A 22,931-nucleotide genomic window follows, 5' to 3' on the forward strand; every position below is an offset into this window, starting at 1 on the left:
CTCTGCACCCTCTCCAAAGCATCCACATCCTTTTGGTAATGTGGTGACCAGAACTGCACACAGTACTCCAAATGTGGCCGAACCAAAGTCCTATACAACTGCAACATGACCTGCCAACTCTTGTACTCAATACCCTGCCCAATGAAGGAAAGCATGCCATATGCCTTCTTGACCACCCTATTGACCTGTGTTGTCACCTCCAGGGAACAATGGACCTGAACACCCAGATCTCTCTGTTCATCAATTTTCCTTAGGACTTTTCCATTTACTGTATTGTTCGTCCTTGAATTTGATCTTCCAAAATGCATCAAATGCATTCCTTGGATGTTTGCCATTGCTTATTAACTGTCATCCCTTTAAGTAACTCTCCCCAATCTATCAAGGCCAATTCACACCTCATATCCTCATAGTATCATTTATTAAGGTTTAGCACCCTAGTCTCAGAATCTACAATCTCACTCTCCATTTTGATAAAATATTCTATCACTGTATGGTCGTCCTTCCCCATGCACTCTTATACAGGTCGATTGGCAATGATTCCCTTCCCATTATACAGCACCCAGTCTAAGGTGGTCTGCTCTGTAGTTGGTACCTTCACATATGGTCAAGAAAACCATCCCATATGCACTCCAGGAATTCCTCCACTACAACATTGTGGCTAATTTTATTTGCTCAATCTATGTGCAGATTCAAATCACCCATATTCCCTTATTGTACGCACCACTCATTTCCTGTTTAATACTATTCTCAACATGACCACTGCAGTTTGGGGTTCTGTATGTGGCACCTACTAATGTTTTTTGCCCCTTGGTATTTCACAACTCAACCCATGCAGACTCCATATTGTCAGAGCTAATATCCTTTCTCACAATTGTATTAATTTCCGCTTTAAGCAGAATGCCACTCAGCTACGTTTTCCTTTCTGGTTGTCCTTCATAAATGCTGAATATCCTGTGACATTTTGTTCTCATCCCTGGTCACTCTGCACCCATATCTCCATATTTCTAATTATATCGTACCCATTTACATTTATCTGCACAATTAGTTCATCCAATTTATTATAGATGCTCTGCACATTAAGGTACAACAATTTTAAACTTGCCCTTGTAACAGCGTTTCGTTTCTCCTTATTTTTCTCAATAGCCCTGTTTGAATCTTGTCCATGGAATCTCAGTCCATCACTTTTCTTATATCCTTTTCTAACTTTTGTTTTGCCCTTGCTGCCTTCTTCTGTGACTCTTTACATAGGTTCCAATACCCTTGGCATATTAGTTTAAAACCTCCCTAACTGCTCTAGCAAATACTTACCCTAGGACATCAGACCCAGTCCGGCCCGGGTGTAACCTATCCAAAGTGTAGAGCTGCATGAACACAGCAGGCCAAGCAGCATCTCAGGAGAACAAAAGCTGACATTTCGGGCCTAGACCCTTCATCAGAGCTCTGATGAAGGGTCTAGGCCCTAAACGTCAGCTTTTGTGCTCCGGAGATGCTGCGGGGCCTGCTGTGTTCATCCAGCTCCACACTTTGTTATCTTGGATTCTCCAGCATCTGCAGTTTCCATTATCACTGTAACCCATCCAATTTGCCTCCCCTCAGCTGGCTGGACAGCTGATCTACAATGCAGGGTGATGCCAACAGTGCAAGTTTGATTCCCAAACCAGCTGAAGTTACTATGAGGACCCTCCTTCTTAGCCTCATTCCTTATCTGAGGCACGATGATTCTTAGGTTAAGCCACCATCTTTTGTCACTCTCTAATGAGACTGCAGCCTATGTTTCAATAGATCAATGGTGACTTTGGCTCCAAAAATACTCATGAAAACTTGCTGGAGTTTTGGTGGCACAGTGGCTCAGTGGTTGGCAGTGCTGCCTAACAGTACCAGGAACTCAGGTTCGATTCCACCCTCGGGTGACTGTCTGTGTGGAGTTTGCACATTCTCCCTGTGTCTGTATAGGTTTCCTCCCACAGTCCAAAGATGTGCAGGCTATGTGGATTGGCCATGCTAGATTGCTGGTAGAGTTCAGGGATGTGTAGATTAGGTGGGTTACAGGAGAATTGGTCTGGGTGGGATGCTCCAACGGTTGGTGTGGACTTGTTGAGCAGCAGGGCCTGTTTCCACACTATAGGGATTCTGTGATCTTCTTTGATTCTATGTGTTGCTGTCTTCTTTGGAGAAACAATGATCTGCAATAGGCCAAAATTGAGTTTGGCAGCAGCAACTGGCAATGATAAAGAGTTGTTTGAGGGGGGCAAGGGTGGACAGAGGCTGTCTGAGAGAAGCAGGAAGGGAGGAAGGCTGTTTGAGGTAGGAGTGAGATGCAGTCTGTTTTAGGTGGGTCTGGAGCAGTGGGTGGTGATGTGATGTCATCTCCGGGATAAGAACCTTACCTCAGAGTATAGAGGATCTTGCCATCATTCCAGATTCGTAGCAGTTCATTGGGTGTGGTGATCCAATGAGAATCAGCCCTCTTTGAGTTTCGGAATATGGTATCTGGGATCCAGATACGCCCCACCATGTTGCTGTTCAAGGTCAGGACTTTCAGTGTGCTGTTAAAACGCAGCCTCCTGTCATACCAGGTTTGTGCGAAGAAGATATCGATGGTGTACTCCTGCAACACAAGGCAGTATTTTTTTCTCACCACAAGACCTCATTTGTAAAATTATCAATCTCAGACCTATTACAATCTCTTTGCACTCATTGTTTAAGGAAATGATCAGTCGTCACTTAATAACAGAGGTTGAGAGTCAGGTTGACAATCTAAATGAGGGAGGCAATTTGCAACTCACCCTGTTGAGTAGGTTTAAAGTGTGAAAACTGCAGGTCAGACAGCATCTCTGGCAAGACAAACAGGATCAGATTATTTAACTGCATCTGCCATTGGTTGCTCAAGAATCCTTTAGATCAAACAAATGGTTTGCTCATTAAATACTGCAAGTATGAACTAGCAGCAGTGCAATGAGGGAAACAGGACACCAGGCACCAGAACAAACAGTGTGAAAACCAGGCAATTTTTTAACTGGATGCCTCTTGAAAAAAATTACATCTGAAGGAATGAGACTTAGTAGTTCACTTTAGAGCTGGAGAGGTTAACTATTAATAATTAGTACTTAACTGCATTGTTAAAAAGGTATTTGAACAAACTGATGTGACTTCACTTTCTGTGGTGAGCTTAATGGATAATTAATGGACAAATGCTAAGAATCCCAGATGGAAAGTGGTACTAACAATGGAGTAATGTAACTCATGAATACTTGAGTTTCAACATCCATTTGCGACGTCCTGTGCATTTTACCCATAACTAAGGAGAAAAATAATTATCCTTGTCATTAGGTGTATAGCGAATTCAGGGTTATTGTTCCAACATCTCAAAAATTGGTGGGTTATGCTAAGGTAGGAAGGTAAAAGTTTAAATCTGAAACAGAAACTTAATCCGTATCAAACCAACCTGTTTCTTATGTTAACAGAATCTGTAAAAGGGCAAGTGAATGATGAGTTAATCATTAAAACATTTTAAGAAGGTCACCTTCCTCCAATTTAACAGTGATTTCATCTTAACCACAGTTGGCGATAACTTCTGTACCTTGGGATACACAGCAGGTAAAATAAAGTGAGTAGGCCTGGTTTCAATAAGAAACGTACGAGACAGCACTGTCTGTGAGCCAGGTGGGACTTATTGAATTTCTCCTAAATCACCAATAAATTCCCATCACTGATATCCATTACAATCATTATGCATGACCCTCTCAATTACGAAATCCCAATCCCTACAACCATTGATATAACACAAAGCCCTATCACTTTGCATGATCTTGCTCCAACACTCCCAACACTATTGTAGCCAAACCTTATGTACTCATTCCCCCTCCTCCAACATCACAGGCTTCCCTGGGTAGCACAGTATTACATGCTCCTGGGTTACAGCACAGTCTGTAGTTTTCCTGTCCAATAGGGGACTATGGCCTGTCATCAGACTAGCTTTCAGGGAGGTAAGATTCAAAATCTAGTTATGAGGTGAAGATAGGTTCAGTCTATAGCTATGAATGTAGAACATTGAACACAGAACATTACAGCGCAGTACAGGCCCTTTGGCCCTTGATGTTGCGCCAACCTGTGAAACCAATCGAAGCCCATCTCACCTACACTATTCCATTATCATCCATATGTTTATCCAATGACCATTTAAATGTCCTTTAAGTTGACAAGTCTACTATTGTTGCAGACAGGGCATTCCAAGTCCTTACTACTCTCTGAGTAAAGAAACTACTTCTGACATCTGTCCTATATCTATCACCACTCAATTTAGAGCTACATCCCCTCGTGCGAGCCATCACCCACCGAGGGAAAAGGTTCTCATTGTCCACCCTATCTAATCCTCGGATCATCTTGTATGTTCCGATTAAGTCGCCTCTTAACCTTCTTCTCTCTAACAGAAATAGCTTCAAGTCCCTCAGCCTTTCCTCATAAGACCTTACCTCCATACCAGGCAACATCCTGGTAAATCTCCTTTGCACCCTTTCCAATGCTTCCACATCCTTCCTATAATGCGGTGACCAGAACTGTACATAATACCCAAGTGCAGCTGCACCAGCGTTTGGTACAGCTGCAACATGACCTCATGGCTCCGAAACTCAATCCCTCTAACAATTAAGCCTAACACACCGCACGCCTTCTGAACAACCCTATCAACCTGGGTGGCAACTTTCAGGGATCTATGCACATGGACACCGAGATCTCTCTGCTCATCCACACTACCGATAATCTTATCATTAGCCCAGTACTCTGTATTCCTGTTACTCCTTCCAAAGTGAATCACCTCAGACTTTTCTGCATTAAACTCCATTTTGCCACCTCTTAGCCCAGCTCTGCAGCTTATCTATGTCTCTTTTGTCATCTACAACATCCTTCAGCACAATCCACAGTTCCACTAACTTTAGTGTCATCCGCAAATTTACTAGCCCATCCTTCTACACCTTCATCCTGGTCATTTATAAAAATGACAATCAGCAGTGGCCCCAAAACAGATCCTAGAAACTGAACTCCAGGATGAACATTCCTCATCAACCACCACCCTCTGTCTTCTTACAGCTAGCCAATTTCTGATCCAAACCACTAAATCACCCTCAATCCCATGCCTCCGTATTTTCTGCAATAACCTACTGTGGGGAATCTTATCAAACACTTTACTGAAATTCACATAGACCACACCAACCGCTTTACCCTCAACCACCTGTTTGGTCACCTTCTCAAAGAACTGAATAAGGTTTGTGAGGCACGACCTACCCTTCACAAAGCCATGTTGACTATCCCTAATCAAATTGTTCCTTTCTAGATGATTATAAATCCTATCTCCTATAATCCTCTCCAACACTTTACCCACAACCGAAGTAAGGCTCACTGGTCAATAATTACCAGGTTTGTCTCTACTCTCCTTCTTGAACAAGGTGAGAACATTTGCTATCCTCAAGTCTTCTGGCACTTTTCCTGTAGACAATGACAACATAAAAATCAAAGCCAAAGGCTCTGCAATCTCCTCCCTAGCTTCCCAGAGAATCCTAGGATAAATCCCATCCAGCCCAGGGGATTTATCTATTTTCACACTTTCCAGAATTGCTAACATCTCCTCCTCATGAACCTCAATCCCATCTTGTCTATTAGCCTGTGTCTCAGTATGCTCTCAACAACATTGTCTTTTTCCTGTGTGAATACTGACGAAAAATATTCATTTAGTGCCTCTCCTATCTCTTCGGACTCCATGCACAACTTCCCACCACTGTCCTTGACTGGCTCTAATCTTACTCTAGTCATTCTTTTATTCCTGATATACCTATAGAAAGCTTTAGGGTTTTCCTTGGTCCTACCTGACAAAGACTTCTCATGTCCCCTCCTGGCTCTTCTTAGCTCTCTCTTTAGGTCCTTCCTGGCTAACTTGTCACTCTCAAGCGCCCGAACTGAGCCTTCACGCCTCATCTTTACATAAGCCTCCTTTCTTCCTCTTGACAAAGATTCAACTTCTTTAGTCAATCACTGTTTCCTTGCTCGGCTACTTCTTCCCTGCCTGACAGGTACATACTTATCAAGGACACGCAGTAGCTGTTCCTTGAACAAGCTCCACATTTCCATTCGGCCCTGCCCCTTCTGCTACCTTGCCCATCCTATGCATCCTAAATCTTGCCTAATCACCTCATAACTGCCTTTCCCCCAGCTATAACTCTTACTCTGCGGTATATACCTATCCCTTTCCATTGCTAAAGTAAACGTAACCGAATTGTGGTCAGTATCAGTAAAGTGCTCACCTACCTCCACATCTAACACCTGGCTTGGTTCATTACCCAGTACCAAAACAAATGTGGCCTCGCCTCTTGTTGGCCTATCTACATACTGTGTCAGGAAACCCTCCTGCACATATTGGACGAAAACTGACCCATCTAAAGTGCTTGAACTATAGCATTTCTAGTCAATATTTGGAAAGTTAAAGACCCCCATTACAACTATTCAGTTACTTTTGCTCCAACCCAGAATCATGTTTGAAATCCCTTCCTCTACATCTCTGGAACTTTTTGGAGGTCTATAGAAAACTCCCAACAGGGTGACCTCTCATTTCCTGTTTCTAACTTCAGCCCATACTACCTCAGTAGATGAGTCCTCATCAAATATCATTTCTGCTACCGTAGTACTATCCTTGACAGACAATGCCACACCTCCCCCTCTTTTACCACCTTCCCTGATCTTACTAAAACATCTGAACCCCAGAACATGCAACAACCATTCCTGTCCCTGCTCTATCAATGTCTCCGAAATGGTCACAAATCGAAGTACCAGGTACCAATCCATGCTGTAAGTTCACCTACCTTATTCCGAGTGCTCCTGACATTGAAGTAGACACACTTCAAACCACCTTCCTGCCTGCCGGTACACTCCTGCAACCTTGAAACTTTATTCATGACCTCACTACTCTCAACCTCCTGTACACTGGAGCTACAATACAGGTTCCTATCCCCCTGCTGAATTAGTTTAAACTGTCCTAAAGAGCATTACCCAGTTTCTCCCCCAAGGATATTGGTACCCTTCTGGTTCAGGTGTTGATCATTCCATTTGTAGAGGTCCCACCTGCCAGAATGAGCCCCAATTATCCAGGTATCTGAAACCCTCCCTCCTGCACCATCTCTGTAACCATGTGTTCAACTGCTCTCTCTCCATATTCCTTGCTTCGGTAGCACGTGGCCAGGGTAACAAACCAGAGATAACAACTCTGTTTGTTCTAGCTCTAAGCTTCCACCCTAGCTCTTTGAATTTCTGCCTTACATCCCCATCCCTTTTTCTACCTCTGTGTAGGTGTCTATGTGGACCACGACTTGGGGCTGCACCCCCTCCAGCTTAAGGATCCCCAAATCACGACCTGAAACATCATGGACCCTGGCACCTGGGAGGCAACACACCAACAGCGAGTCTCTCTCATTCCCACAGAATCTCCTATCTGTCCCCCTAACTATGGAGTCCCCAATGACTAATGCTCTCCTCCTTTCCCCCCTTTCCTTCTGAGCAACAGGGACAGACTCTGTGCCTGAGACCTGTACATAGAACATAGAACATAGAATATTACAGCACTGTACAGGCCCTTCGGCCCTCGATGTTGTGCCGACCTGTCATACCGATCTCAAGCCCATCTAACCTACACTATTCCATGTACGTCCATATGCCTGTCCAATGACGACTTAAATGTACCTAAAGTTGGCGAATCTACTACCGTTGCAGGCAAAGCGTTCCATTGCCTTACTACTCTCTGAGTAAAGAAACCACCTCTGACATCCGTCCTATATCTTTCACCCCTCAATTTAAAGCTATGCCCCCTTGTGCTCGTCATCACCACCCTAGGAAAAAGGCTCTCCCTATCCACCCTATCTAACCCTCTGATTATTTTATATGTTTCAATTAAGTCACCTCTCAACCTTCTTCTCTCTAATGAAAACAGCCTCAAGTCCCTCAGCCTTTCCTCATAAGACCTTCCCTCCATACCAGGCAACATCCTAGTAAATCTCCTCTGCACCCTTTCCAAAGCTTCCACATCCTTCTTATAATGCAATGGCCAGAACTGTACACAATACTCCAAGTGCAGCCGCACCAGAGTTTTGTACAGCTTCACCATAACCTCTTGGTTCCAGAACTCGATCCCACTATTAATAAAAGCTGAAACACTGTATGCCTTCTTAACAGCCCTGTCAACCTGGGTGGCAACTTTCAAAGATCTGAGTGCATGGACACCGAGAACTCTCTGCTCATCTACACTGCCAAGAATCTTACCATTAGCCCTGTACTTTGCCTTCCGGTTACTCCTACCAAAGTGCATCACCTCACACTTGTCTGCATTAAACTCCATTTGCCACCCCTCAGCCCAGCTCTGCAGCATATCTATGTCTCTCTGCAACCTACAGCATCCTTCATCACTATCCACAACTCCACCGACCTTAGTGTCGTCTGCAAATTTACTAACCCATCCTTCTATGCCTTCATCCAGGTCATTTATAAAAATGACTAACAGCAGTGGACCCAACACCAACCCTTGCGGTACACCACTAGTAACTGGTCTCCAGGATGAACATTTCCCATCAACTACTACCCTCTGTCTTCTTTCAGCAAGCCAATTTCCGATCCAAACTGCTATATCTCCCACAATTCCATTCCTCCGCATTTTGTACAATAGCCCACTGTGGGGAACATTATCGAATGCCTTGCTGAAATCCGTATACACCACATCAACCGGTTTACTCTCGTCTACCTGTTTGGTCACCGTCTCAAAGAACTCCATAAGGTTTGTGAGGCACGACCTTCCCTTCACAAAACCATGCTGACTATCCCTAATCAATTTATTCTTTTCGAGATGATTATAAATCCTATCCCTTATAACCTTTTCCAACACTTTACCAATAACTGAGGTGAGGCTCACTGGTCTATAATTACCAGGGTTGTCTCTACTCCCCTTCTTGAACAGGGGAACCAAATTTGCTATCCTCCAGTCATCTGGCACTATTCCTGTAGACAATGACGAGTTAAAGATCAATGACAAAGGCTCGGCAATCTCCTCCCTGGCTTCCCAGAGGATCCTAGCATAAATCCCATCCGGCCCAGGGGACTTATCTATCTTCACCTTCTGAAGGATTTCTAATACCTCTTCCGTGTGAACCTCAATCCCACCTAGTCTAGTAGCCTGTATCTCAGTATTCTCCTCAACAACATTGTCATTTTCTAGAGTGAATACTGTTGAAAAATATTCATTTAGCGCTTCCCCTATCTCATCTGACTCCACACACAACTTACCACTACTATCCTTGATTGGCCCTAATCTTACTTTCGTCATTCTTTTATTCCTTAAATACCTATAGAAAGCCTTTGGGTTTACCCTGATCCTATCCGCCAACAACTTCTCATGTCTCCTCCTGGCTCTTCTGAGCTCTCTCTTTAGGTCTTTCATGGCTACCTCGTAGCCCTCAAGTGCCCTAACTGAGCCTTCACATCTCATCCTAACATAAGCCTTCTTCTTCCTTTTGACCAGAGATTCCACCTCCTTCGTAAACCACGGCTCCCAGACTCTACAGCTTCCTCCCTGCCTGACAGGTACATACTTATCTAGGACACACAGGAGCTTTTCCTTGAATAATGTGCCCATCCCCTGCAGTTTCCTTCCCCATTCTATGCTCCCTAAATTTTGCCTAATCTCATCGTAATTGCCTTTCCCCCAGCTATAACTCTTGCCCAGTGGTATACACCTATCCCTTTCATTCACTAAAGTAAACATAACAGAATTGTGATCGCTATCACCAAAGTGCTCACCTACTTCCAAATCTAACACCTGGCTGGGCTCATTACCCAGTACCAAATCTAATGTGGCTTCGCCCCTGTTGGCCTAACTACATACTGTGTCAGGAAGCCCTCCTGCACACTCTGGACAAAAACTGACCCATCTATAGTACTCAAACTATAGTGTTCCCAATCAATATTTGGAAAGTTGATGTCCCCCATGACAACTACCCTGTATCTCTCACTCCTATCGAGAATCATCTTTGCTATCCTTTCCTCTACATCTCTGGAACTATTCAGAGGCCAATAGAAAATTCCCAACAGGGTGACCTCTCCTTTCCTGTTTCTAACCTCAGCCCATACTACCTCAGTTGACGAGTCCCCAAACATCCTTTCTGCAACTGTAATACTGTCCTTGACCAACAATGCCAGACCTCCGCCCCTTTTACCATCTTCTCTGTTCTTACTGAAACATCTAAATCCCGGAACCTGCAACAACCATTCCTGCCCCTGCTCTATCCATGTCTCCGAAATGGCCACAACATCGAAGTCCTAGGTACTAACCCATGCTGCAAGTTCACCCACCTTATTCCGGACCTCAGGTACAGGAAAATGTAGATGGGTTACAGTCAGGGGACAGAAAGGGAACTAGCAGACAGTGCAGCGATCCCCTGTGGCCGTACCTCATGGCTTACTCCAGGTAAGTCGTCCCCCACAACAGTATCCAAAACGGAATACTTGTTATTGAGGGGAGCAGCCACAGGGGATCCCTGCACTGTCTGCTAGTTCCCTTTCTGTCCCCTGACTGTAACCCATCTACATTTTTCCTGTACCTGAGCTGTCACGACCTCCCTGTAACTCTTCTCAATTACCCCTTAGCCTCCCAAATGGTCCAAAGTTCATCCAGCTCCAGCTCCAGTTCCCTAACATGGTTTCCAAGGAGCTGGAGTCGGGTGTACTTTCTGCAGATGAAGTCAGTGGGGACACTAGTGGTGACCCTTACCTCCCACATTCTACAGGACAAGCATGCAACTGCCCTAACATCCATTCCCACTGTTCTGAATTCCCAAACAGACTAATGAAAAAAAAAACTAGTAACCTTAGCAAATCCATGCTCAGAACCTTTTTTTTCGGTTAGAGGAGGAGAATTGGTCGGAGACAATGCCTAAGTAGTGTTTCGGGGAAAGCAAATGCCCAAATGTGGGGCAGAGTAAGTTCAGACTGTAGCTGTGTGGTGAAGGGAGGTTCAAACTGTACAAAAGCAGAAGTTGTTGGAAAAAACTCAGCAGGTCTGGCAGCATCTGTGAAGAAAAGGTCAGAGTTAACACTTCGGTGCCGGTGACCCTTCCTCAGAACGGATAGTATCTAGGAAGATGTTGGTTTACGTGCTGAAGATAGGGAGTGGGATGGGGTAGGAAGTAAATGACAGGATATGGGTTAGAGCCCAAAGAGAGAGAAGACAGCAGTTAGACGAAGGAGTTGATACTGATCTGGCCAGAAGGGTGAAAAGCTGTTCATGGAGGCAAGTTAGTGGCTAACAACAAGTGCGTAATGGCAGGTTGTGTGATAACAAGTCCTGCTGTCTAGAGTAGGGGGCTAGGATGTGGGAGAACTTAGGCCCTAAAATTATTGAACACGATATTGAGCCCAGAGAGCTGCAGGGACCCCAAGCGGAAAATGAGATGTTGTTCTTCCAGCTTGCTTTGCTGGAACACTGCAGCAAGCCAGAGATGGAGGCTTGGGGACCGCTTTGCGGAACACCTACGCTCTGTTCACAACAAACAACTGCACCTCCCAGTCGCGAACCATTTCAATTTGTGCCCCCCAAAACCCCTTGGACGACATGTCCATCCTGGGCCTCCTGCATTGCCACAATGACACCACCTGAAAGATGCAGGAGCAGCATATCATATTTCGCTTGGGAACTCTGCAGCCCAAGGTATCAATGTGCATTTCACAAGCTTCAAAATCTCCCCTCCCCTGACCACATGCCAAAACAAGCCCAGCTAGTCCCCACCTCCCTCACCATTCCTCCCACCTCAAGCCCCACCCCATCCCCTACCCACTAACCTCATCCCACCCCCTTGACCTGTCTGTCCTCCATGGACTGACCTATCTCCCCCAACTCCCCACCTACATTCACCTTCATTCACTCTAACCCTGCCTCTTTGACCTGTCTGTCTCCTCTCACCCTATCTTCTCCTTCATCCATCTTCTATCCGTCTCCCCCTGTCTCCCTATTTATTTCAGAATCCCCTTCCCCTCCCCCATTTCTGAAGAAGGATCCCAACTCAAAAAATCAAGCTTTCCTGTTCCTCTGATGCTGCTTTGCCCTCCGTGTGCACCCAGCTTCACATTGTGTTATCTCAGAGACAGAGATGTTGGCCAGGGAACAGGGTGATGTGTTAAAGTGGCAGGCAACTAGAAGCTCAGGGTCTTTTTTGGGTCCACCCACCAGCACCAACATCCAGAAGGTCATCAGATGCCATTTCCGCCACCTCCAGTGAGATGCTGCGACCAGACATATTCTACTCCCTTCCCTTTTCTCCCTTCCACAGAAACCGTTCCCTCTGTGACACTCTGGTCCACTCTTCCTTCCTTCCAATGACTCCCCACAGCCCCATGGCACCTTCCGCTGCAATTGGCAAAGGTGTAAGACCTCCCCATTTACTTCCTCCCTCCCCATTATCCAAGAGCCCAAACATTTCACCTGCACTTCCCAGAATCTAGTCTACTGCATTCACTGCTCACAATGTGGTGTCTTCAACATTGGGGAAACAAAGCATAGGCTGGGTGACTGCTTCACACAACAGCAACATTCTGCTCAAAATACTGACCCTGAGCTTCCAGTTGACTGCCATTTTAACACACCACCTTGTTCCTGGTCAACATCTCTGTCTGAAGTTTGCTGCAGTGTTCCAGCAAAGCTGAGGGAAAGCTGGAAGAACAACATCACATTTTCCACTTGGGGACCCTGCAGCCCTCTGAACTCACTATCGAGTTCAATAATTTCAGGGCCTAAATCCTCCCATGTCAAAGTCCCCTACCTTACACACCAGGCCTTTTTATCACACAGCCTGCCATTACTCACTACCTACTGTTAGTCACTAACAGTCCTCAGTAACAACTATTCACCCTCCTAGCCAGATCGTTATCAATTCTATCCAATTGCGCTTCTCTCTCTCTTTGTACACTATGCTTTATCATATCATTCCCCTTCCTATCTTCTGTGTACAAACTGGCGTTTTCCTAGCTACCATCAGTTCCAAGAAAGAGTCACCGGACCCAAAATGTTTTGCTTCACAGATGCCGCTAGATCGGCTAAGTTTTTCGAACAACTTCTGTTTTTGCTCCTGATTTATAGCATCCCCAGTTCTTTCAGTTTTTGTTAGGTTCAGAGTGTAGCTGTGTGGGGAAGGGAGGGAGGTTCAGACTGTAGCTTTGTGGGAGAAAGGAGGTTCAGGCAGTCGCTGTGTGGGGGAGAGAAGTTAGGACTGTAGCTAAATGGAGAGGGGAGGTTCAGACTGTAGGTATGCAGGGAAGGGAGGCTCAGACTGTAGCTGTGTGGGGAAAGGTATGTGCATACTGCAGCTGTGATGGGGAAGGGATGCTTTAAATTATTGCTGTGTGGGGAAGGGTATATTCAGACTGTAGCTGTGTTGGGGAGGGGAAGCCCAGGCAGTAGCTATGTGAGAAAGGTTGGTTCAGGCTATAACTATGCAGGGGAGGGAAGGCTCAGATTTTGTGTATGCTTGTGTACGTGGCGGGGTGGGGATGTTCAGACTGTAGCTGTATGGGGAAGGGTCAGACAGTGGCTCTTAGAAGGAGGGAAAGGGGTGGCTAGGTTTGATTGTAACTGTGATGAGGATATTAACAAGCAAATATTTGAACTGGGGGCAGGGGTCAGCCATTCAGCTCCTTCTGTCTGTTCTGTCATTCAATAAGACCATGGCAGCATAAGGGTGGCACGGTGGCTCAGTGGTTAGCACGGCAGTCTCACAGTGCCAGGGACCCGGGTTTGATTCCAGCTTTGGGCGACTGTCTGTGTGGAGTTTGCACATTCTCCCTGTGTCTGCGTGGGTTTCCTCCCACAATCCAAAGATGTGCAGGCTAGGTCGATTGGCCATGCTAAATTGCCTGTAGTGTTCAGGGGTGTGTGGGTTATAGGGGGATGGGCCTGAGTGAGATGCTTCAAGGGGCAGTGTGGATTTGTTGGCCCAAAGGACCTGTTTCCACACTGTAGGGAATCTAAACTAAACAAATAAATGGATTATAATCTGGAATTCACATTCCTGTTTAGCTGTGGTAGCCTTTTATCCACTTATCAAGAATCTAACTGTGCATTAAAAATATTTAAGGACTCCACCACTATTTCAAGAAGACAGTTTTAATAACTCAGTAGCCTCTGTGAGATAAACAATTGCCTCATTTCTGTTTTAAATGGGGGACCCCTGATTTTAAACAGTGAACCTTAGTTCTAATTTTTCCAATAAATAAAAACATTCTCTCCCCATCCACCCTGTTAAGATCCTTCGGAATTCAAATGATATAATCAAGTTTTCTTCATCTTCTAAACTCCAAAGGATACAAATCAAGCTTATCCAATTTTAGTGTTGTCAGCACTGTGTCTTTTTAGAACATAGAACATAGAACAGTACAGCACAGAACAGGCCCTTCAGCCCACAATGTTGTGCCGACCATTGATCCTCATGTATGCACCCTCAAATTTCTGTGACCATATACATGTCCAGCAGTCTCTTAAATGACCCCAATGACCTTGCTTCCACAACTGCTGCTGGCAACGCATTCCATGCTCTCACAACTCTCTGCGTAAAGAACCTGCCTCTGACATCCCCTCTATACTTTCCTCCAACCAGCTTAAAACTATGACCCCTCGTGCTAGCCATTTCTGCCCTGGGAAATAGTCTCTGGCTATCAACTCTATCTATGCCTCTCATTATCTTGTATACCTCAATTAGGTCCCCTCTCCTCCTCCTTTTCTCCAATGAAAAGAGACCGAGCTCAGTCAACCTCTCTTCATAAGATAAGCCCTCCAGTCCAGGCAGCATCCTGGTAAACCTCCTCTGAACCCTCTCCAAAGCATCCACATCTTTCCTATAATTGGGCGCCCAGAACTGGACGCAGTATTCCAAGTGCGGTCTAACCAAAGTTTTATAGAGCTGCAACAAGATCTCACGACTCTTAAACTCAATCCCCCTGTTAATGAAAGCCAAAACACCATATGCTTTCTTAACAACCCTGTCCACTTGGGTGGCCATTTTAAGGGATCTATGTATCTGCACACCAAGATCCCTCTGTTCCTCCACGCTGCCAAGAATCCTATCCTTAATCCTGTACTCAGCTTTCAAATTCGACCTTCCAAAATGCATCACCTCGCATTTATCCAGGTTGAACTCCATCTGCCACCTCTCGGCCCATCTCTGCATCCTGTCAATGTCCCGCTGCAGCCTACAACAGCCCTCTACACTGTCAACGACACCTCCGACCTTTGTGTCGTCTGCAAACTTGCTGACCCATCCTTCAATTCCCTCGTCCAAGTCATTAATAAAAATTACAAACAGTAGAGGCCCAAGGACAGAGCCCTGTGGAACTCCACTCACCACTGACTTCCAGGCAGAATATTTTCCTTCTACTACCACTCGCTGTCTTCTGTTGGCCAGCCAATTCTGTATCCAAGCAGCTAAGTTCCCCTGTATCCCATTCCTTCTGACCTTCTGAATGAGCCTACCATGGGGAACCTTATCAAATGCCTTACTGAAGTCCATATACACCACATCCACAGCTCGACCCTCATCAACTTTTCTAGTCACATCCTCAAAAAACTCGATAAGGTTTGTAAGGCATGACCTACCCCTCACAAAGCCGTGTTGACTGTATTTGATCAAGCCATGCTCTTCCAGATGGTCATAAATCTTATCCCTCAGAATCCTTTCTAACACCTTGCAGACGACAGACGTGAGGCTTACCGGTCTATAGTTGCCGGGGATTTCCCTATTTCCTTTCTTGAAGAGAGGAATTACATTTGCCTCTCTCCAGTCCTCAGGTACGACTCCAGTGGAGAGCGAGGATGCAAAGATCTTCGCAAGTGGCGAAGCAATTGCATTTCTCGCTTCCCAAAGCAGCCGAGGACAAATCTGATCCGGGCCTGGCGACTTGTCAATCTTAATGTTTTTATTTTGTGTTATTAAAAAACTGTGGACTGAAATAAGGAAGTGCTGTTTAGAAAGAGTGACTGCAGTTCCCCATGCAAAGCATCATGTAAATAATTGTTTGAAAAGCTGAATTGGAGTATGAGTTGCAGGTAATGTGGACCTGACAACAAGAGCTTGATTGGTCCGTGGACTAGAGACAAGTTATGCATGCCAGAGATCTTCTCAGCATGCCAAAAATTATTTAATTGTGTCTTGGTAACTGAACAGCTTGAACAGATTACAGGGAAAGTGAAATGGTCAAGCGAGTTTTGAGATGATTTGTAGCTCAGGTTGAGGTTCTGGACGTGAGTTTGCTCGCTGAGCTGGAAGGTTAGTTTTCAGACGTTTCGTCACCATTCTAGATAACATCATCAGTGAGCCTCCGACAAAGTGCTGGTGTTATGTCCCGCTTTCTATTTATATAAATAGAAATATAAATAGAAATAGAAAGCGGGACATAACACCAGCGCTTCGTCGGAGGCTCACTGATGATGTTACCTAGAATGGTGACGAAACGTCTGAAAACTAACCTTCTAGCTCAGTGAAATGGTCAACTCAGGAACAGTCTCTCTATTCTCTGCAGTCAAAACTAACTTTAAACTTGAAGGAAACCAGTTTATCTTTCCTGCAACAGTTGTTGTATGCTGTGAACTTGAATTGATAAGCCAGAGACCTTTAATAACTGAGCCAGCCACCATGTGACTCTCACCAACCAGTGGAAAAATCTTGAGAAAATCTCCAAAAGCAAGATGCCAGCCAATTTACATTACTTAGACTCATACATTTTTAAGAAATAATAGGCTCATAGATTCATACAGTGCCGAAAATGCCCTTCAGCCCATAGAGTACGCATCAATATAACTACTACTGAAGGTACGCTAATCCCAGTTTCCTACACCTGTCCCATTTCCTTGAATGTTATGATGTTTGAAGTGCTCATCTAAATAATTTTTTAAAGGTTGTAAGGTTTCTGGCATCCACTACCTTCCCAGGCAGTGCATTCCAGACTCTGACTACTCACTGAATGAAAATGTCTCTTTTTTCCCAAATCCCCTCTGAATCTCCTGCCCAATCCCAAAAAACCTCTGTTCTCTTGTGATCTGCATTTGGATAAAACACAGAGCTCCATTCCCTGGTCTTTCCAGAAGCTTGAAGCAGGGGCCATTCACTGCTCAGCTGAATCTGGGGATTCAGAATGAAATTGAACATTGATGGAGTTCAATTAAAAAAAAAGTGAGATGCTGCATTTTGGAAAGGCAAATCAGGGCAGGACTTATACATTTGTTGATAAGGTCCTGTGAGCGAGGCTGAACAAATGGAATGCCTTGGAATGCAGGTTTGTAGTTCCTTGAAAGTAGAGTCGCAGGTAGATTGAATAGTGAAGAAGGCATTTGATATGCTTGCCTTCATCGGTCAGTGCATTGGGTATAGAAGTTGGGAGGTCAATTTGTGGCTGTACAGGACATTGGTTGGGCCAGTTTTGGAATACTGCTTTCATTCTGGTCTCCCTGCTTTAGGAAAGATGTTGTGAAACTTGAAAGGGCTCAGAAAGGATTTGCAAAGATGTTGCCAGAATTGGAGGTTTTGACATATTGGGAGAGACTGAATAAGTTGATGCTATTTTCCCTGGAGTGTCGGATGCTGAGGTGTGATCTTATAAAAGTTTATAAAATCATGAGGGGCATAGGTGGGATGAATAGCCAAGGTCTTTTTCTTGGGTTAGGGGAGTCCAAAGCTAGAGGGCATAGATTAAAGGTGAGAGGGGAAAGATTTAAAAGTGACCTAAGGAGCAACTTTTTCACACAGAGGATGGTGTGTGTATGGAAGTAACTTCGACTGAATGTGGTGAAGGTGGGTAGAATCACAACATTTAAAAGGCACCTAGATGAATATATGAACAGGAAGGGTTCAGAGAGATATGGGTCAACTGCTTGAAAATGGGATGAGATTAATTTAGTACATCTAGTCGGCATAGACAAGTTGGACTGAAGGGTCTGTTTCCAAACTGCATGGCTCTACGACTCTATTTGGCCCATTGCATTCATGCTCGCACTCTTTAGGAAAAGCTCAGCTATTCCCATTCCCCTGCTTACTGTCTGTAACTTCTTTGATTTTTCTTCAGATACTGGTCCAATTCACCTGAGAAATCCTGGAATGAACTGCATTCTAAACTTCAGGCAGTGCATTCCACATTCTAATCAATCAGTGTTAAAAAAAATTATGCATTTATCCTTTGATTCTTTGGCCATTCACCCACATCAGTGTCTTCAGGTTCAGAAGCAACCACAAAGTGGGGTGGTGGGAAGATGTGCAGTTTCTTCTAGTCAATTTGTCTCGATCTTACATGGCTGTGAACACCTCCATCAAATCTCATCACAGCCTTCTCCTCTTAAAAATAATTAATACCCCTTCCCCAAATCTATCCATTTCATTGAATACCCTCATTCCTTTAAGTCTTCAATGTCTTTTGAAGTTGTGGTATCCAAAGCTATGAACAACTTTCTTGTTTTACATTGAATCTTTCTCTCTATAAAGGCCAAAATCCACTTTGCTTTTCCTTCAATCATTTTCTCAGCTGGTCCTGTCCCAGTCAATGATTTTTGCACATATACCCTCAATTCGTCTGGTTCTGTGCCCCCTTGGAATTGAATCTTTTGTTTTATGTTGCATCTCCTCACTCTTCCTACCAACCTGCATCACATCACTCTCCTCCAGTTACATTTCATCTGGCACATATCAGGTCATTCCATCTTTGTGCATAGGTCTTCCAGAAGTTTGTACCCTGGGTATTCTCCCCTGATAATCACTGCATTAAATCATTAATGACCAATGCTTTTGCACCACCAGACCCATTAGTTCTCAAGTGCTGTCTAACTGCAATTAACATGAATCAGCTGCTTCAGTCTGATGTATAACTGGTCTACATCTTAACTCCACTTTCATACCTTGGTTCCACAGTCCAAATACTCTTAATACAACAAATCTGGATTTGAATTTTTCAATTAAGTTATTAGTCCCAACAGCTTAACTTGCCCCCACACCTCCTCCCTCACCCCCATCCCAGTCCCCAAGATGATTTTCCATATAAAGCAGATGTTCACCTGCACATCTGCCGATGTGGTATACTGTATCCATTGTACCCGGTGTGGCTTCCTCTACATTGGGAAAACCAAGCGGAGGCTTGGGGACCGCTTTGTAGAACACCTCCGCTCGGTTCGCAATAAACAACTGCACCTCCCAGTCGTGAACCATTTTAACTCCCCCTCCCATTCCTCTGATGGCATGTCCATCATGGGCCTCCAGCAGTGCCACAATGATGCCACCTGAAGGTTGCAGGAACAGCAACTCATATTCCGCTTGGGAACCCTGCAGCCCAACGGTATCAATGTGGACTTCACAAGCTTCAAAATCTCCCCTTCCCCCACTGCATCCCAATACCAGCCCAGTTCATCCCCTCCCCCCACTGCATCCCAAAACCAGCCCAGCCTGTCTCTGCCTCTCTAATCTGTTCTTCCTCTCACCCATCCCTTCCTCCCACCTCCGGCCGCACCTCCATTTCCTACCTACTAACCTCACCCCGCCTCCTTGCCCTGTCCGTCTTCCCTGGACTGACCTATCCCCTCCCTACCTCCCCACCTATACTCTCCTCTCCACCTATCTTCTTTTCTCTCCATCTTCGGTCCACCTCCCCCTCTCTCCCTATTTATTCCAGAACCCTCTCCCCATCCCCCTCTCTGATGAAGGGTCTAGGCCCGAAACATCAGCTTTTGTGCTCCTGAGATGCTGCTTGGCCTGCTGTGTTCATCCAGCTTCACACTTTGTTATCTTGGATTCTCCAGCATCTGCAGTTCCCATTATCACAGCTTCTGAGAAAGTTCAGTTTGATCCTCCACTTTGTGCTTGTTGACATCACCTAGCACTAAGATTGCCTCCCCTTACCCAAGGGAAGTGGATCATTTTCTTGACCGCAACAATTTCATTGTTCATCTAACACCTCATTTAAGTCATCCTCTTAATCTTTTATATTCAGGAGGGTTATAACAGCATATAAACACTATCCTTGGAGCATTTAATAGAGACATTATAGAGATAGTTTTATTCAGTATCTAAACCTGTGCTGGTCCTGTCTTGAGAGTATTTGATGCAAATGAATGTACAGAGAACTTTACTATGGGTCTAACCTCATGTGGTCCCTATTCTGGGAGAATTTGATTCAACATAAAACATAAAACAGTATATCACAGGAATGGGCCCTTCAGCTCACCATGTTCTGTTCTGATTTTGTTTTATTTATTTATTGTCAATTGTACCTAAGCGCAATGAAAAGTCTTGTTTTGCTAACAGTACTGGCAGATCATAGCAATCAAGGACATACAGATCACAGAGTGCTTAGACAGAGTGAGGCATACAAGGTTACAACTGCACAGCAAGGTGCGCTAAAGCAAGGTCAGCATTAGATTTGAAATCAGAGAGGTCTGCTCAGCTGTCTAATAACAGTAGGGAAAATGCTGCTCTTGAAACCATTGGTGCACATGTTCAAGCTTCCATATTTTTCACCTGATGGAAGAGGTTGGAAGAGAGCTTTATCAGTGTGGGAGGGATCTTTAATGATATTAGCAACCTTCCTGCAGCGACGAGAAGTGTAAATAGTGTCCATGGATGGCCTGGGCTGTGCACGTAACTTTCTGTAGTTTATTATGATCCTTGGTAGAGCAATTGTTGTACCAAGCCGTTTTGCACCCAGATAGAATATTCTGTATGCTGACTGTGGAAAAGTTGGTGAAGATCCTTATGCACATGCCGAATTTTCTCAGCGTCCCAAGGAAGAAGAGACATTGTTACGCTTTCTTGACTGTCACATTTACGCGGGAAGTTCAGGACAGGTTGTTAGTTATCATCACGCCTACGAGCTTGACATTCTCGACCCTCTCCACCTCAGCTCCACTGATGCTTATGGGAGCATGCCCTCTTCCTTTCATCCTGAAATCAACGATCAGATCTTTTGTTCTTCTGAGATTAAAAAAAGAGATTGTTATCATTGCACCATGACACCAAGCACTCTATCTCCTTCCTGTATTCTGACTTGTCATTGTTTGGCATCCAGCCTACCACAGTGGTATCGTCAGTAAACTTGTACAAAATTTGGCTACACAGTCATGGATGTGTGGAGTACAGTAGGAGGGCTGAGAATGCATTCTTGCAGAGTGCCAGTGTTGAGGATTATCATGGAAGAGGTGCTTCTGTCTATCTTCATTGATTGAAGTCTAATGGGACAGGAAGCTGAAGATCCAGTTGCAGAAGGCAGAACCGCAACCTAAGTCTCAGAATTTTGAAATTAATCTGGAGGGGATTACGGTGTGGAAGGCAGAGCTGTAGCCAACGAGTAGGAGCCTGACATAGGTATCCTTTTAGGGAAGTGGAGTCCACTGTGGACCTGTTTCACCAGTATGCAAACTGCAGGCTGCGAGGCTAGAGTTGATGTGGGCCATGACCAGCCTCTTGAAGCACTTCATGATTATGGAATTCAGAGCCTTTGGGATGATAGTGGTCTTCTTGAAGCAGGTGGGGACTTCAGAAGAGGTTGAAGATGTCAGCGAATACTTCTGCCAGCTAGTCTACACAGGATCTAAGTGCATGGCCGAAGACTCTGTCTGGGCCAATTGCTTTCCTTGAGTTTACTCTCAAAAAGGCCAATCTGATGTCTGCAGTGTTGACAGAGGGAACAGATGTATCTCGGGCTGTCAGGGCAGGTGACACTGCGCCACTAGCACTCTGTTCGAACCGAGCATAGAAAGTATTCAGTACGTCAAGGAAAGATGGGTTTTTTGTTCTGCTGGAAGCCCCAGAGAGAACATTATGCCAAATTAAAATAATCCCTTCTGCCTGCCCTTGGTCCACACCCCTACATTCCTTGCATATTTATGTGCTTATCTAAAAGTCCCTTAAACGTCCCTAATTGTATCTGCCTCCACCACCATCCCTGGCAGTGCATTCCAGACTCCTACCACTCTGTAAAAAAACTTTCCTCGCTCACCTTAAATGCATCCCCTTTACTATCAAAAATTTCAAATCTGATAAAAAGATTCTGACCATCAACCTCATCTACGTGTCTTATAATTTTATAGACTTATATCAAGTCTCCCCTCAGCCTCCACCACTGCAGAGAAAACAATGAGTTTTGCTAGCCTCTCGTTATAGTCATACCCTCTAATCCAGGCGGCATCCTGGTAAACTTCTTCTGATCCCCCTCCAATCCCTCCACATCCTTCCTGTAATTAGTTGTGGCATCCGTCAGTCTCAAGAGACCATGGATCTGTGCCTGAAGAGATTTGATTCAGCTGCTGGTGATAGCGCAGTGTCTGTTGTGGCTGTACAGGCCCACACGGGAGTGACAGGCTCGGTTGGCGCGACTGCATTTGAAGACACTCTCTCCAGTGTTGCCGTGTTGCTGTCTTTCAATCAAGTGCGCTTTTCCTTAGCGGCAAGCCTCAGCTTCTCCTCTCCTCGCTCCAGCCTGGTGCGTAGTTCCCGTCTCCAGTGTGAGCGATCATTTGCGACATCTTCCCATCTCTCGACGTCCAGGTCCATTGACTTCATGTCCCTTTTGCAGACGTCTTTGAAACAAAGATGAGGTCGTCCCCGTGCTCTCTTGCCGATGAACAATTCCCTGTACAGCACATCTTTTGAATTCCTCCCGTCCAGCATACGATGTACATGACCCAACCAGGGGATGTAGCGTTGCTGGAGTAGGGTGAAGAGGCTGGGTAACTGGCCTCGGGTGAGGTCTTCGGTGTTAGTGACTCGGTCGATCCACTTGATGTCCAGAATGCGTCTTAGACTGCAAAGGTGGAAAGCGTTGAGACGCTGCTCTTGTCTGAAGTAGAGGCTCCAGATCTCACTGTTGTAAAGCAGTGTGCTGAGGACACA

At 45.1% G+C, this 22,931-nt stretch overlaps 1 protein-coding gene across 2 annotated transcripts in view; it reads right to left on the reverse strand.

Annotated features, from left to right (window-relative positions):
• Nucleotides 1–22,931, reverse strand: part of LOC125458711 (gamma-aminobutyric acid receptor subunit gamma-4-like) — a 234,043-nt gene that overhangs the window by 46,382 nt on the left and 164,730 nt on the right. For both annotated transcript variants that reach the window (XM_048544201.2, XM_048544200.2), the window contains exon 4: nucleotides 2,388–2,608. In XM_048544201.2, the coding sequence (XP_048400158.1) occupies nucleotides 2,388–2,608 (221 nt within the window). The remainder of the gene's footprint in view (nucleotides 1–2,387; nucleotides 2,609–22,931) is intronic.

The sequence above is a fragment of the Stegostoma tigrinum genome, chromosome 15, assembly GCF_030684315.1.
Source record: "Stegostoma tigrinum isolate sSteTig4 chromosome 15, sSteTig4.hap1, whole genome shotgun sequence".
In the NCBI taxonomy this organism is placed as follows: Eukaryota; Metazoa; Chordata; class Chondrichthyes; order Orectolobiformes; family Stegostomatidae; genus Stegostoma; species Stegostoma tigrinum.